The sequence below is a fragment of the Nannospalax galili genome, unplaced genomic scaffold, assembly GCF_000622305.1.
Source record: "Nannospalax galili isolate Female #2095 unplaced genomic scaffold, S.galili_v1.0 scaffold779, whole genome shotgun sequence".
Classification (NCBI taxonomy): domain Eukaryota; kingdom Metazoa; phylum Chordata; class Mammalia; order Rodentia; family Spalacidae; genus Nannospalax; species Nannospalax galili.
The window spans coordinates 30,146-43,829 of NW_008345224.1; the positions used below are offsets into that span (position 1 = coordinate 30,146).

A 13,684-nucleotide genomic window follows, 5' to 3' on the forward strand; every position below is an offset into this window, starting at 1 on the left:
AAGCAGAGAGTAGAGATTGGAGCAGGGCTCAGCAGGCAAAGGTGCCTGCCGCCAGGCCGGAGAACCCACATGGTGGAAGCAGAGAACCAACTCCAGCAAGTTGTCCTCTGACCTCCACATGGGCATCATTACATGGTTACCCACAAAATGCACCCAAAATACATAAATTAAAATGTGATAAATTTAGAAAATTATATATATAAAGAACCCAGAAGATTAAAGATGTAGAAGTTAACAAATGTTCTTTTAATTGATTTCAGATAAAAACTACTCAGGGAGGAGGGTCAGTGATTAATTCTGGCCCTAATTTATTAGCAATATATCATCTACAACATTAGAACAAACAAAGCAGATGTTGTGTCATTATACGTCACATGTGTGGTGGGCCATCAAACCAGTCTTCTATATTCCGTATTTCTTCTTTAGCTCTTCGACTTTGTCCACATAGGTTTTCATGGCACTTTCTTTGGAAGTCCCTGGAAGGAATCATGGGGCATACAATATAGGCCAGGGAAGCAGCATACTAGAAAAGCATCAAGGTCTGTCCAGCTTTTTTTTTTTTTTCTAAATTTGTGTGTGTGAGCATTTTTGTGGTATATGCAGTGTATAAGCTTGTACCTATTGAGAGTACATATGCACACATGTGCAACATGGAGGTCAGAGTTAAATGTTGGGTATCTACTTATTTTAAAAAAAGATTTTGGCTGGGCATGCTGGTGCACTCCTATAATCCCAGCACTTGGGAGGCCAGCTGGGGTTACCAGGAGACCCTGTCTCAAAAAGGAAAAAGCAAAAGCAAAAGCAAAAAATGATGTTTATTATTTAATTGTATGTGTGTGTGCCTGAGTGTATAGATAGGCACCATGTGTGTGCAGGTGCCCATAGGGGAAGAAGGTGTCAGATCCCCTGGAACTAGAGTTATAGGCAACTGTGAGATACCTACTGTCTCACTGCTGAGAACTGAACCTGGATCCACTGGAAGAGCAGCAAGTGCTCTTAAACACTGAGTCGTCTCTCTAGCCCTACCTTATTTTTAAAATAATCATTTATTATTTATTTATTTAGTCATTTATTTAGTGTGTATGTATGTATGTATGTACATATGTATGTGTGTGTATGTGTATAAAATATGTGCATGCTACAGCACATGTGGCTGGGGAGTCAGTTCTTTTCTTCTACTACGTGGGCTTCAGGGCTCAAACTCAGTTTATCAGGCTTGGCCTCAAACATCTTTACTCGCTGAGCCATCTAATTGGCCCTCCACTTTATTTTTTGAGACAGAGTCTTTATGGAACCTAGAGCTCATGGATTAACTAGACTAGCTGGCCAGTGAGCTCTGAGGATCCTCCTGGCTCTGCTCCCTCCAGCACTTGGGTTACAGATGCATGCTGCTGGGCTTGGCTTTTTTATGTAGGCACTGGTGATCTGAACTCAGGTCCTCATGCTTGCACAGCAGGCACCTTACTGACTGAGCCACTGCCTCAGCCCCAGGTATTCAACCTGTTATGATCTACAAGTATGTTGGGCTACAGCTTGGACACACCTCCTTTGGCCCCAGTTTAATTTTCTTTGGGAGGGAGAGGGTGGTTTTGAGATAGGTCTCCTAGTCCCAGGTGGCCTAGAACTTACTATGTAGACCAGGCTGGCCTCAATCTTAGAAAGATTCACCTTCCTCTGCCTCCTGGGTGTTGGGATTAAAGGTATGTGCCACCATGCCCGGCTTCCTAGTTTAATTTTTGGAGGTTGTACATTATGTGTAAAGTAGACCTCACCTAATTTTCAGAAACGGGCCGAGGACTGATTAAGGTGCCCCCGAAGCCTAGTTCTGCTCTGTAATGCACTAAGCCCTTGCATGGTGGGTTGCCCATGAAAGTGGGACAGCAGTCAGCATGGGCCTTGGCCTTCTAGATAGGCAGGCAACTGGCACCCTGGTGCTGCTGAGGTCATGCTTGGCTTTAGCTTATTGGCTATCTCTGTTGGGTTCTTAGTCTTCCAAAGCTGCTCTGTTGGCTGTGAAAATGCCATACCAGCCACCCTCTTCTCCCCAGAGAGAAACTGGGAGAAGAGGTTGAAGATTGAGCAAAAGCAGTCAGTTCTTGGAGAGGAATGAGGCAAACCTTTGTGTGCTTGTCGAAGCATGAGGGACACTGAATACATCCCAAAGGACAGTCACACTCAGTTTCCTGGATTCTCTCAGGCAGTGAGAGGCCCAGGGGCTGAGAGAGCTTGTTGTGAAGCACTAGATGGCCTGAGAATGGTGTGGAAGATGGATAGCCAGACAGGCATCCCCCTAGCAGTACATTTAGTGTGCTGGGCCCTTCCTGAATTCATGGCTTTCTCACTTGCAAGGAGACAGAAGGCTTATTCAGCAACTGGCTAGTAAGGACACAAAAGCTGCCAGTGGCTTTGGTGCCAGCTTTTGGGGCTCACTGCCATGGGGGCATGTGATTCAGTCAGAGCCTAGACACTTCTTGGCTGCTTATACTCCGAATATAATAGCTCTAATCACTGGCCATGTATTATCTTATCCCTTTTCATGTACCCTTCTGGCTGGAAGGGAATTAGGGAAAGGCAAGTAGGCTAAAGGGTTACTGCCTGGCCTTGGTGGGGAGACAGATATGTAGACAGGAGAAGTCTCCTTACTCTGAACACATTCAAAATCCATACTAACAATGTCACCTTGCAGTTTGTTTCCCAGTGACCTGGTCCCCCAGCCATTTCTCTCTGGATAATGAATGCCTCTGGTCAGAGACGGAGCTCTTATTCAGAGGGAAAGTAGGCAGCCCAGTTTTTCCCCAACTCTGGGCAAGCTGGGCTGGTTTCCAACATGTGCCTCCTGAACTCTGTTTCTTCCCCTCCCTCTCACACTCCAGAATGAAGGGACTTTCATGGCTCAGCTTCACAAAGGAGAGAGTTGATCAGAATAGGTACCTTTCAGCTGGTTCCAAGCATCCCACTTGGCCTTGCCTTTGAGATCCAACAACCCAGGCCGATCTGAAACAAAGGTGGGAAAGACAGGATTCAGATTTGCTACAAGTTCTAATGGGTAACTTTATCAACTTTCTTCCCATGAAAGCCAAGATAGTTTTTAATGGACTGACTCCCATTGCACAATGGGTTCTATTTTAAGAAACCCAGATGTATAGCAATCCAAACTTCAAATCTAAAGAAAACAGTATTAAAAGTGTTCTTAGGTTTTTGAACTTCAAGCTAAATATTTAAAAGCCAAAGTTTTACTTTAAAAAAACTGTACTCTGGGGACGAGAATGTGGCTTGCTTAGTAGACTGCTTACCTAACATCCACAAAGCTCTGGGTTTCATTTTCAGTACTGCCTAAACCCTGAATGGTGGTACACAGCTGTAATCCCAGCACTCAGGAAGAGGAGGCAGAGGATCAGACATTCAAGGTCATCTTCGGCTACATAGCTAGTTCTAGGCCATCCTGGGCTACTGAGCTACACAAATACACAAGACCTTCTCTCGCTCTCTCTCTTTCTCTCTCTCTTGCTTTCAAAAAAATAAAAATAAAAAAAAAAAAAAAAAAAAAAAAAAAAACCTCTTTAGAGACAGTTTGTTATTCAAGAAATCAAAACATTGATCCTAAATTCTATAGGAAAATACAGATCCAGCATGGCTAAAACATTCTTTCAAGAGAAAAAACCTGTCCCAAACCCCAAACCATAACACCAGAACTTGTCTCAAACCCTCAAACTATAAAAATAAAAAAATAAAAAAAAAAACAACAATAGCTAGGCTTGGAGGGGCAGACCCATGATGCCAGCCACTCTAGAAGCTGAGGCAAGAGGACTGTAAGCTCAAGACCTGCCTGGCCTACAGAGCAAGTGAGTTCAAAGCCAGGCTGGGAAACTTAGTGAGACTTTGTCTCAAAATATTAAATAATAATAGGTCTGAGGATGTGGCTCAGTTGGTGTTTACCTAGTAGGCATGAAGCCCTGGGCTCAATCCTTGGCACTGAATAAACTAGGTGGTAACTCGTGGTCAATGTCTGTAATCCAGGACTAGGAAGGTAGAGGCAGGGGGAACAGAAGGTCAAGATCATCATTTGGCTATATAGTGAGTTTGAGGCCAGTCTGGATTACATGAGACCCTGTCTCAAATAAACCAAACCTGTACTTTAATCGAATTAAAACAAACATCCTTTCACATGGTTCAAACTTTAAAGGCTCTAAGGGGAAATTCCATCAAACTTTTCTCATCCCTCTGCTCTTGGCCACCTGGTCTCTCTCCCTGCTGCATTACTGTTATATGTTCTGGGCACCATTGCCTGTGAACTGTCTTTATAGCCTGGTCTCATTTTCCTACCACATTGCTGAACTTCTTGTTGATGTGCAGGGGTTTTTACTGAGGGCAATGTTTATTTAAGTTATGCTTCCAGATCATCTGTATGGGGAAGCCCTTCCTTTCTTAGGGCCTATGTCACTGTCAAGGGGGAGCAACTGTAGCATCTATAGTTTGGGGTACTATGTATGGGGATAAGTTCCTAAGAATTGCAGGATGTACTCTTTGGGATACCTGAAAGAGATTGCTCCTGTAGAGGAACCCTTGGAATCCTAAAGCAACATTCTCTGACAGCCCATTCTTTAAAGATGGAAATTTGTATTTGTGACATTCAATTTATTGTGTATAGGAGAGATGCAAGCATGCTATTGTACACATGTGGACATCAGAGGAAAACTCGCATGAATCAGTTTTCTCTTTCCACCATGTGGGCCCTTGGGATTGATCTTAGATAGTCAGGCTTGGCAGCAAGTGTCTTACCCATTGAACCATCTTGCTGGCCCCTGCAAACATCCAGTTCAGAAAGCAAATGCCCCATATTGACTCTTAAAACATGTGGCTAGAGACCGAGCTTTTGACATTATTTAATTTTAACCATTTTCAGTTAAAACCCAAATGTGGCTAGTCCTTGCAGTACTGAACAGTAAGGTCCTAAAGAAGACCAATAGCCCCCTGATCAGATGGTGATTGAAGGCCGTATACCCATACTCACACTTGAGTTTGGCTAAAGGCCAGGCTCTAGGAAAATACTATCTTTCAGAAAAGCACCTCAGCTTCTTTGCTCCCTCCTCATGTCATGTCTCCTTCCCGTTCCTGGATGTTCTTAAAACCTCTGACACAATCCTTCCTTAACTAAGCTCTGACAGGAACTACAGTGTTTGACATGGCATTATCCATGATCCTTAGCTCTGGGTACATTTGGCCAGCAGTTCACCTACTTGCTTGGCCTACAACCCTAGCTCCAGTGGAATTGAGAGCCATGCCTACCTTCCTCCTGAACATGGGTGGGTGGCTGAGGGGGGCATTTCCCTCTGTGTTGTCATGAGTCCTTAATGGAACACACTGTGCAGTTACCTCAGTATGCAGCCACATGGCAGGATCTGGGGCAGAATGAAAACTGCCCAAGGCAGCAAGAAAGACAATATTAGAATAATAGACTATGGTAATCCACAGCATAGCTTCAAAATCTACAGCAAGGGGCTGGGAGGACAGATCAGTTGGTAAAGTGCTCTGTTTGCAAGTAAGTAGGAAGACTGGTTTGATTCCCAGACCCATGTTAAAGAAAAAAAAAAAAAGCCTGTGTGGTGCTGTGCTTGTAATCTTAGTTCTGGGAAGGTGGAGGCAGAGGGATCCCTGGGGCTTGCTGGCCAGTCAGCCTAGCCTACTTGGTGAACTCTGGGCCAGGGGGAGCTCCCATCTCAACAAACAAAAAGCAACTAAGCAACCAATCAACCAAAAAAACAAACAAACAAACAAAAAACAAAACAAAACAGTGGATGATGCCTGTGGCAGAATACTTAAGATTGTCCATTGGCCTGCACATATACATGTACCCGCCCACACGAAAATGTCTACACCAAGATTTTTGGCTACAGAAAAAAGAAGTCATTTGGCAGCCAGCAAAATCACTTCTGACTTGCCCCAGGATGTGGCCCTGTTTCTCTATTAGGCTTGGGGAGGCTGCCAAATGCTCACTAACCCTATTCATCTGGTGGAAGCAGTATGGCTCCACAAAGTTACTACTGAGCTGAGGGCCTTCGAACAAGCTTCCTCTGCTGAGGCCTTCACTTCCATCACAGTAGATACCAACATAGTAAAACCCTCCTAAAACCAGGACTGAATCCTGCTCCCTGCGTCACTGAGAGCCCAGGAAGATGGTCTTTGCAGATGAAATTCTCCTGGCTTAAAGTCTGGAAGCCAATGAACCATGTCACCACGCCCTGCCTCAACATGAAGGCCCCAAGCAATTGGGACTGAAGTTCCCACAGACTTCCAGCTGGGGCTGCTGAGCCACTTGGCAGGAGCCGGCTCTGTTGAGAAGCAGGACATACCTGTATTTACATCACCCACAGTAGCTTGTTTGAAGTGGCTGTAGATGAACAGCATCTCTTCATCAGTTGGCTGTGTCTTGAGGCGCTTCACCTCCTCAGCTGCCTTGTCAAACTCAGCCTGAGAGGGAAAGGAGAGGGATGAAGGATGCCTGTGAGTGGGAGAGGTCCAGGGAGGGATGAGAGGTAGAAAAGCAGCACTCCTCCAAAACTGTCTTCTCTATAACAAGCACGCTAGAGAGATGCAATAAAAAGTCATCTGTCATCTGTCCACTTAACCAACTGGTGTTCTTATAGACTCAGGTCAAGAGCTGGAAACACAATGGTGAACAGACAGCCCAAGACTTGCCCCACAGAGGCCGTCCACGCCTTTGAAAATTGGTGTCGAACTGCCTGACCACCACTGGCCCCGATAATGGCTGGGATCCCAGTGAAGCCCTGACCTACGATCAGTGGAGATGGCGTGATCACAAACAGTGGATCAGGGTTCAGGACACCGAATGCAGTGGAGTCCAGGGTCAGCAGCTGCCTGGCCCCTTCCCACTGGGACCAGGAGTTTAGTGTTGACCTCTGTCCCAGTGCCCAGATTAGGAAGAGGCAGGTGGGAGGAGCCAGAGGTCCTCTCACAGAGCTCAGTCTAGGACAAGGGTCTCCAAGGAGGGAAAGGCCTCTGGGTCACCTCTCTTTACCGCATCTCTCCTGTTACAGGGGCATCATGCCAGGCCACCAGTACTTACGCCCCCTGACCTCAAAGCTCCTCAGCCTTGGCCTCCACGCGTTCCCCCTCTGTTCTGCTGGGTCCTTCTGGGTTTGGGAGTCAATCTTTCCTGTTCTCCACCCCAGACTGCCCAATTTCTATCGAAGACCCTGTGCCTGCTTCACCCCGAAGCCCAGTCCATGGGCAACTTTGGAGCACTTGCGGTGTGGGTGGCAGTTTCAGAAATCTGCAAAGGAAAAAGTTCCGCTCTCCAGGCTATGAGCTGGGTTTGGATCCCAGAGCAGCTGAGTGGCATCCGGGGGAAGAGACCCCGCGGGGTTCCCGCTGCAGGACGATCCCCAAGCCCGCTGCATCTTTGCAGCCTGGCCGGGCACGCGCACTACCTGAGACATGCTGGCGAGGTGATCTGGGTCCCTGAGACCGTGGAGCAGGCGCAGAAGACAAAGTAACCAAGTTCCCCGGAACTCCGGCGAGCGCCTTTAAAAGCACAGACCCTGGTTTACGACCCTGCTCGGGCGAGCGTCAACAGCCAATCAGAAATCTGCTCTGCCTTTGGGGGCGTGTCCAGCGCGACCGGATGCACAAGCCCTCCCCTCCTGCGAGGGGATGTATTACGCATGCGCGGGGAGGAGCCGCAAGGTACGCCGGGAGCAGGTGGGGAGCTCTCGCCGGGTACCCGGTACTGTGTGGTGAGGGCAGTAGGACAGGAGCTGTGTGGGGACGGAGGTGGAGTTGACTGGGGTGCTGCGGCAGGAGAGTAGAGGCCAATATGGTTCTTTTCCTCTAAATCTCATGCCAGGTGGGCAGAGGCCTCCAGTAGCATCCCTGGTCTAGTAACTTCTCAGACTGGGACGTGGGGTGTCTGCGACCCATTCCGGGACATCTAGGGAGAATTCCAAGTGCACGGCGCGGTGGTGGCGATGGTGCCGGCTGGATCAAGCCGTTTCTTCTGTGCTTGTTCCCCTTTGTTTTCTGTTCTGCACCCCTAACACGTGCATGGTTTATATTTGCGGTGCAGTGCTCCATCGGGTGCTTTGTAAGGACAGAGAATGTGTCTTAAACGTGAACGGAAGAGGTGGACCGAGCCTCTGAATAACTTTTCATCCTTAAAGGTTTAGTGAACACTTGGTCAGACAAGTACTCTGTTCTAAGACCTTGGAGACGCAGCAGTGGACAAAACATAATCCCTGCAATCTTGGAGCTTCTTATAGTGGTCTAATAGTTAATTCAATAAATTATAGGGTTTTTTAAGGGTATAAAGAGTTGGACATTTTAAATAGTGTATGTGCGTCCGTGTTGGGGGTTGAGAGAAGATGCTGTTGGAGCAAGCCCTGTAAGTCTGGGAAGGAGCATTCTAGTAGAGAGCAAGAGTAAACAATGTGTTCCAGCTGCCCGGAGAGAGATGGAAACAGCCATGCCTTTTATTTTGCTGTTCGTGTTCGAGCTTGGTATCCCCAGCTGGCCTAGAACCTGCTGTGTAGACCAGGATGGCCCGAGATCCACCTGCCTGTGCTTCCTGAGTGCTGGGATTAAAGGTGTGCACCACCAGGCTTGGCTAAAGCCATGTCTTTTAAGTTAGGCGTGGAGATCAGAGAAACAGATATCCAAGGTGTCAGGGAAAGCATGCTTAGTGTGGAACAGAGGATCTGAGTTCAGAGGGCATCTGAGTCAGGGCCCTTGTGTCCCAGGCCAAAAAACTGTACCAGGAAATAGAGACAGCTTATTAAGAAGGCACAGATAATGAGAGATTAAGTAGGAAGGATGAGGCTGGAGAATTAAGAAAATGGTAGACTGGCTACATGATGGCATAACCGACAGTTCTGGGGATGCAAGCGATCATACTGATTAAAATGGAAAGTCATCAGAGGATTCGAGCGGAGATGGTGGAGTAAGGACCTATCTTTCGGAGCCTGGACAAGAGACTGACACCTTTTCTACCCTCCACCCCATCACACAGCTTGAGTGGTTTATAAATGGGGGCCAGGAAGGCTGGGAGTGTAGCTCAGAGTGCCTGCCTAGTATATTTGAGGCCCCAGGTTCAGCTTACAGCAGCAGAAACAGAAAGTTACAGGTGCAAGCTTTCAGGTGTCATTAACTTTGCACAGGTCAGCCTTTATGAAATGTTTGGGAAGCAGGGGACATTTAATTATAGGGAATATGTCTAGATATGTCAATTTGTGAATCACTTCTTCAGAAAGCAAAAGACACAATGATTTTGGAGTTAAATCTGGAAAGAGTACCTGTGAAGTGTAAGGAATGCAAGTTTCTTCCTAAGTGATAATTTAGAACCTTAAAACTGGTTTTTATTTATTTTGTGTATGAGTATTTTGCCTGCATGCATTTTAAGTGCACCATGTGTGTGCAGTGCCTGTGGAGTCCAGAAGAGAGCATTGGATCCCCTGGCACTGGAGTTAGAGACAGTTATGAGCTGCCATGGGGGTGCTGGGAGCTGAGCCCAGATCCTCTGCAAGAGCAGCAACCTGCTCTTAACTGCTGAGCCATTTCTCCAGCCTCTAGAACCTTTTTTTTTTTCTTTACGTCCAGCTGAAGTAGATCTGAAAAGATCAGATGCTTCTGAATTTTCCTTATCACATACTTCTGAAAGATCAGTTGGTGCAATTGAGCTTTAACTAGATGCAGACAGCAAGATTATTGGAAATCTTGATGTTCTGTATATAGTTCAAGGTTGCTTGTTAGGAATATAATTCACTTTCCTAGTTCCATCTAGTGGTTCCAGATGTGTGTGTGTGCGCGCGCACATACAGGTGGAGACCAGTGGACAACTTTAGGTATCATTCCTCAGGCATTCTCTACCTTATTTATTGAAGCAGAGTTCTCATTGGCTTGGAACTCCCCAAGTAAGAAAGGCTAGCTGGCCAGCAAGCCCCAGGGGCCCTCTGGTGTCTGTCTCCCTCATGTGTCTGTTTACCATGCCTCACTTTTTTGTGTGGTTTTTGGTTATTGAATACAAGGTTCTCATGCTCGAATGGCAAACACTACTGACTGAGCCATCTCCCCAGCCCTAAGAATTTAATTTTTAAAATAAACCAGAGTGTATTTGGGGTAAGTCATATGAATGTTATTTATGTATCTACAAGACTAGGAAAGATCATTTTTCTTGATAATCCTGAGAAACTGTAAGTCTCTCAGCTCAATTTATGTCCATATGAGCAACTTTCACATATTGTCATTTTATTTTTCTGCTTTCTCCTATACATAAACGAAGGCGAATACAGGTCACTTGCATCTTAGGCCCTCGACAAATGATTGTTGAATGAATAAAGTGCTTTTTCCCTGTGAAGATTTGCTCCTTCTGGCTGTACTTGGTGGCACACACCTGTGGTCCAAGCACTTTGTAGACTAAGGCAGGAGGATCACTGAAAGTTTGAGGACAGCCTGAGCTCCATAGCAAAACCTTGTTTCAAAAGCAAAAAAAAAAAAAGAGAGAGACAGGGGCAGGCTGATCTCTGTGAACCTGAGGCCATCCTGTTCAGGAGACCCTGTCAAAAGTGTGTGTGGGGGGGTGGAATTGGGAGATGGCTCAGCTGGTAGTGTCTGCCATGCAGGCATTGGGACTTGAGTTCAGATCCCTAGACCCCCACTTGCGTTTCCAGCATTGGGGAGGCAGATATAGATATCTAGAGCTCCCTAGTCAGCCAGGATAGCCTGTTGGTGAACTCTGGGTTCACTGAGAGTCCCCATCTCAAAAAAGAAGGTGGAGATGGATGGAGTGTTGGGTTGACCCAACATCAACCTCTGCACGTGTATGGCATGTGCACCTATACACATAGGTATATGCTCCCCACACAGAGACAAAAATAGCCAAAAAAATTCCTTCTGTTTATCTGTGAACTTGGAAACCAACTGAATTTGTTAGAATTGAGTGTGCAACCGTGAGCTAGAACAAAGCAGATGAACTCTGACCGGAATCCTCTGTAATCTCTTGGTAGCATTCCCAGCTTTGGGAGAAGAGGGCTGGGGGAGCATGAGGGAGCCTGACTAGCCAACTTGTCAGCCAGACTGACCCAGCTGATCAATAGAGAGGCCATAGTCATTGTTGCAGCTTGCCCTCATGCCCCTGGGAAATAATTTTGACTGCCCCCAGGATTCCCTTGCAATCAACTTAAGCCAGATTGAGCGATTTACAGGACTGGACATGAAATCCTTCTAGAGCAGGCTTCCTCTAATCAGAGCTGTTGGTTACCCCATAACCATCACGCCACTATTTCACTAATGCAAGCATGTTTCTAGGCAGATTGGTATTGTAACATGCAGGGTCCAGCCCTAGATAGGACCATTGTTATCTTTTCTCCCCCAGCAGCCTGCATAGACTCTTCTAGCACCATATAAGCTAGCCAGTAGGGAGAGAGTTTCCTGGTCACTTTAAAGTTGTTTTCTCTATTCCTATATCCACAAGCTTCCCTTGCTGGCAACTTAAGCCAGATGGACAAAATGCATGAACAGGTGGAAATTATTCTTGCCCAGTGGGTGTGAAGAGTGGTTTAAGGTTAAGTTTCATGCTGTAAATGAAACTTCTAATTTCTAAAATAGTAATCTAATCATTAAGAAATGAACTGTTGTAAGAGACCTTTCTTGGAAGATGAGGTTGGTGAGTTAACACTCTCCCATTTTTTAGAATGTGACTCCTCTGGCCAGATTCCAGCAGTAGCAGGCATTTGGGAAGTGCTTCAGGAGGAGTGTGAGAGAGGCTGAGTCTTGGGCTCTGTGAGTACTGAAGGAGGACAGAGCCAAGAGGGTGAGTATGAAGGCAAGCAGGACTTTCCCCACAGCTGCGGGGAGAGGAGACTTGACAGCTGAATGTCTAAGCCACCCTCTTCCCCTTTGCCATTCTCTTTCTCAGGATGTTGTGAGAGCTACATCAGGGTGCTGGTGAGGAGAGTGAGTGTGTGAGGCATGCCCGTGGTATCATTTTTTCCCATCTTCACCTCTGGGAGGGCTGAGGTTATTAGACACCAAGACAACTTGGGGGTGGGAGACTGTGGGGAAATGTTCTAGGCTGGCTGGGAGGAAGGGGAGGATAATATGTTCAAGGTCATACCCTGTTTTAGTGTCTTTGCATATGTCTGTATGTGTGCATGTGTGCATGTATGCGTATGTATGTGTGGAGGCCAGAAAACAACCTCAGCTGGTGTCTCAGGCACCATATACCTTTTTGTTGTTGTTTTCTTTTGAGACAGGGTCTCTCTGTATCCCCAGCTGGTCTGGAACTTGATATGTAGACCAGGCTATCCTTGATCTCATAGAGGTCTGCCTGCCGCTGCCTCCCAAGTACTGGGATTAAAGGCATGCATCATCATGCCTGGCTAGCCACCTTTTTTACAAAAAACATTTTTTAATTATTTTTTCTGCATTCTTTTAAAAATATTTATTTTTATTTATGTGATTATGTGTCTGTGTGAGTGTATGCTGTGTGTGCAGGTGTCCATGGAGGCTAGAAGAGGATGTCAGAGCCCGTGGACCTGGACTTACAGGCAGTTGGGCGCCACCCAGTATAGGTGCTGGGAACCAAACTCAGGTCCTCTGGAAGAGCAGCAAGTGTTCTTAACTGCTGAGTCATCTCTCCATTTTTTTATTTTATTTTAAAATTTTTATTAGTGTGTTTGTGTATGATGTGTGTGTGTGTTTAAAATTATTTTTAGTTTAGTTATGCATGTTTGGGTCTACGTAACTATATGTGCACATGTGTTTGTGGGTGCTTACAAAGGCCAGAAGAGGGTGTTAGATTCCCTGGAGCGGTCGTTACAGGAGATTGTGAGCTGTCCTACATGGGTGTTGGGAACCAAACTCAGGTCCTCTGTAGCATGTGTTCTTAACTGTTGGGGCATCTCTCCAGACCCCAGGTTTTCTCTTTTTTTTCTTCACCTGTTTGTGTTTCTGTGGTTGGTGATTTTCTCAGCTCCATGTCTGAGACCCAGGAAGCCCCAGGAAACTAACCCATCACCCTGTCATGCGTCAGGTCCTCAGGCCCCTAGTCTGTCTGCCTTTCTCCCTCTACCTTTCAATCTTATGTTAAGAGCAAATCTTAAGGCTAAGCAGTGAGCGCTCTTAACCGCTGAGCCATGCTCTCAGCCCTGAAGCTTATTTCTAGGCATGGTGGGGACACCTGTAATCCTAGCACTTGGAAAGATGAGGCCAGAGTATCTCAACATTGAGGCTAGGCTTGGGTACATAGCAAGACTGTCTCAAAAAATGAAACAACACAAAACCTACCAAACAAACAAAAATAATAAATAGCAGTTTGAAAAATTATTTCTATAAAGTACATTGGATCCTGAATTTGTAACTCCTGTGTAAATCTTTTCTTTTAAAGATTATTTTTGTTACTACGCTTTATTTTACATGCATGTATACGTGTGTGGACATACACATGGGAGTCAGAGAACAACTTGCAGGAGTTGGTTCTCTTTTTCCATCATGTGGGTCTTGGATCAAACTCAGGTCATCAGACTTGGAGACAAGTACCTGTGGAGCTATCTTGCCCCCACTCCCAGGTGTAAATTTTAAAGTTCAATGAATTCTCCCTGAGCTGCTCTCTTTAGTGAAACCTTAGTGCTAATGTGGTTATTGGAAAGCTAGGTCACAAGGTAGAAGGTCACTG

General features: G+C 46.1%; 2 protein-coding genes across 15 annotated transcripts in view; one reads left to right on the forward strand and one right to left on the reverse strand.

Annotated features, from left to right (window-relative positions):
- Positions 1–225: 225 nt before the first annotated feature.
- Dbi (diazepam binding inhibitor, acyl-CoA binding protein) lies at positions 226–7,606 on the reverse strand. Its single transcript, XM_008841393.3, has 4 exons — positions 7,449–7,606; positions 6,351–6,468; positions 2,932–2,994; positions 226–476 (listed from the first exon to the last, which is right to left on the reverse strand). The coding sequence occupies exons 1-4, from the start codon at positions 7,455–7,457 to the stop codon at positions 403–405; spliced, it is 264 nt and encodes an 87-aa protein (XP_008839615.1). The 5' UTR covers positions 7,458–7,606; the 3' UTR covers positions 226–402.
- A 51-nt stretch (positions 7,607–7,657) lies between these two features.
- Positions 7,658–13,684, forward strand: part of CUNH2orf76 (chromosome unknown C2orf76 homolog) — a 90,561-nt gene continuing 84,534 nt past the window's right edge. For 7 of the 14 annotated variants that reach the window (XM_029567507.1, XM_017800197.2, XM_008841398.3 and 4 more), the window contains exons 1-2: positions 7,666–7,719; positions 11,702–11,821. The gene's annotated coding sequence lies outside the window, so the exon portion shown is untranslated. Of the gene's footprint in view, positions 7,865–7,892; positions 8,601–11,701; positions 11,822–13,684 lie in introns of those variants that run through there. The other 7 variants (XM_029567502.1, XM_029567505.1, XM_017800196.2 and 4 more) reach the window with 5 other exon arrangements.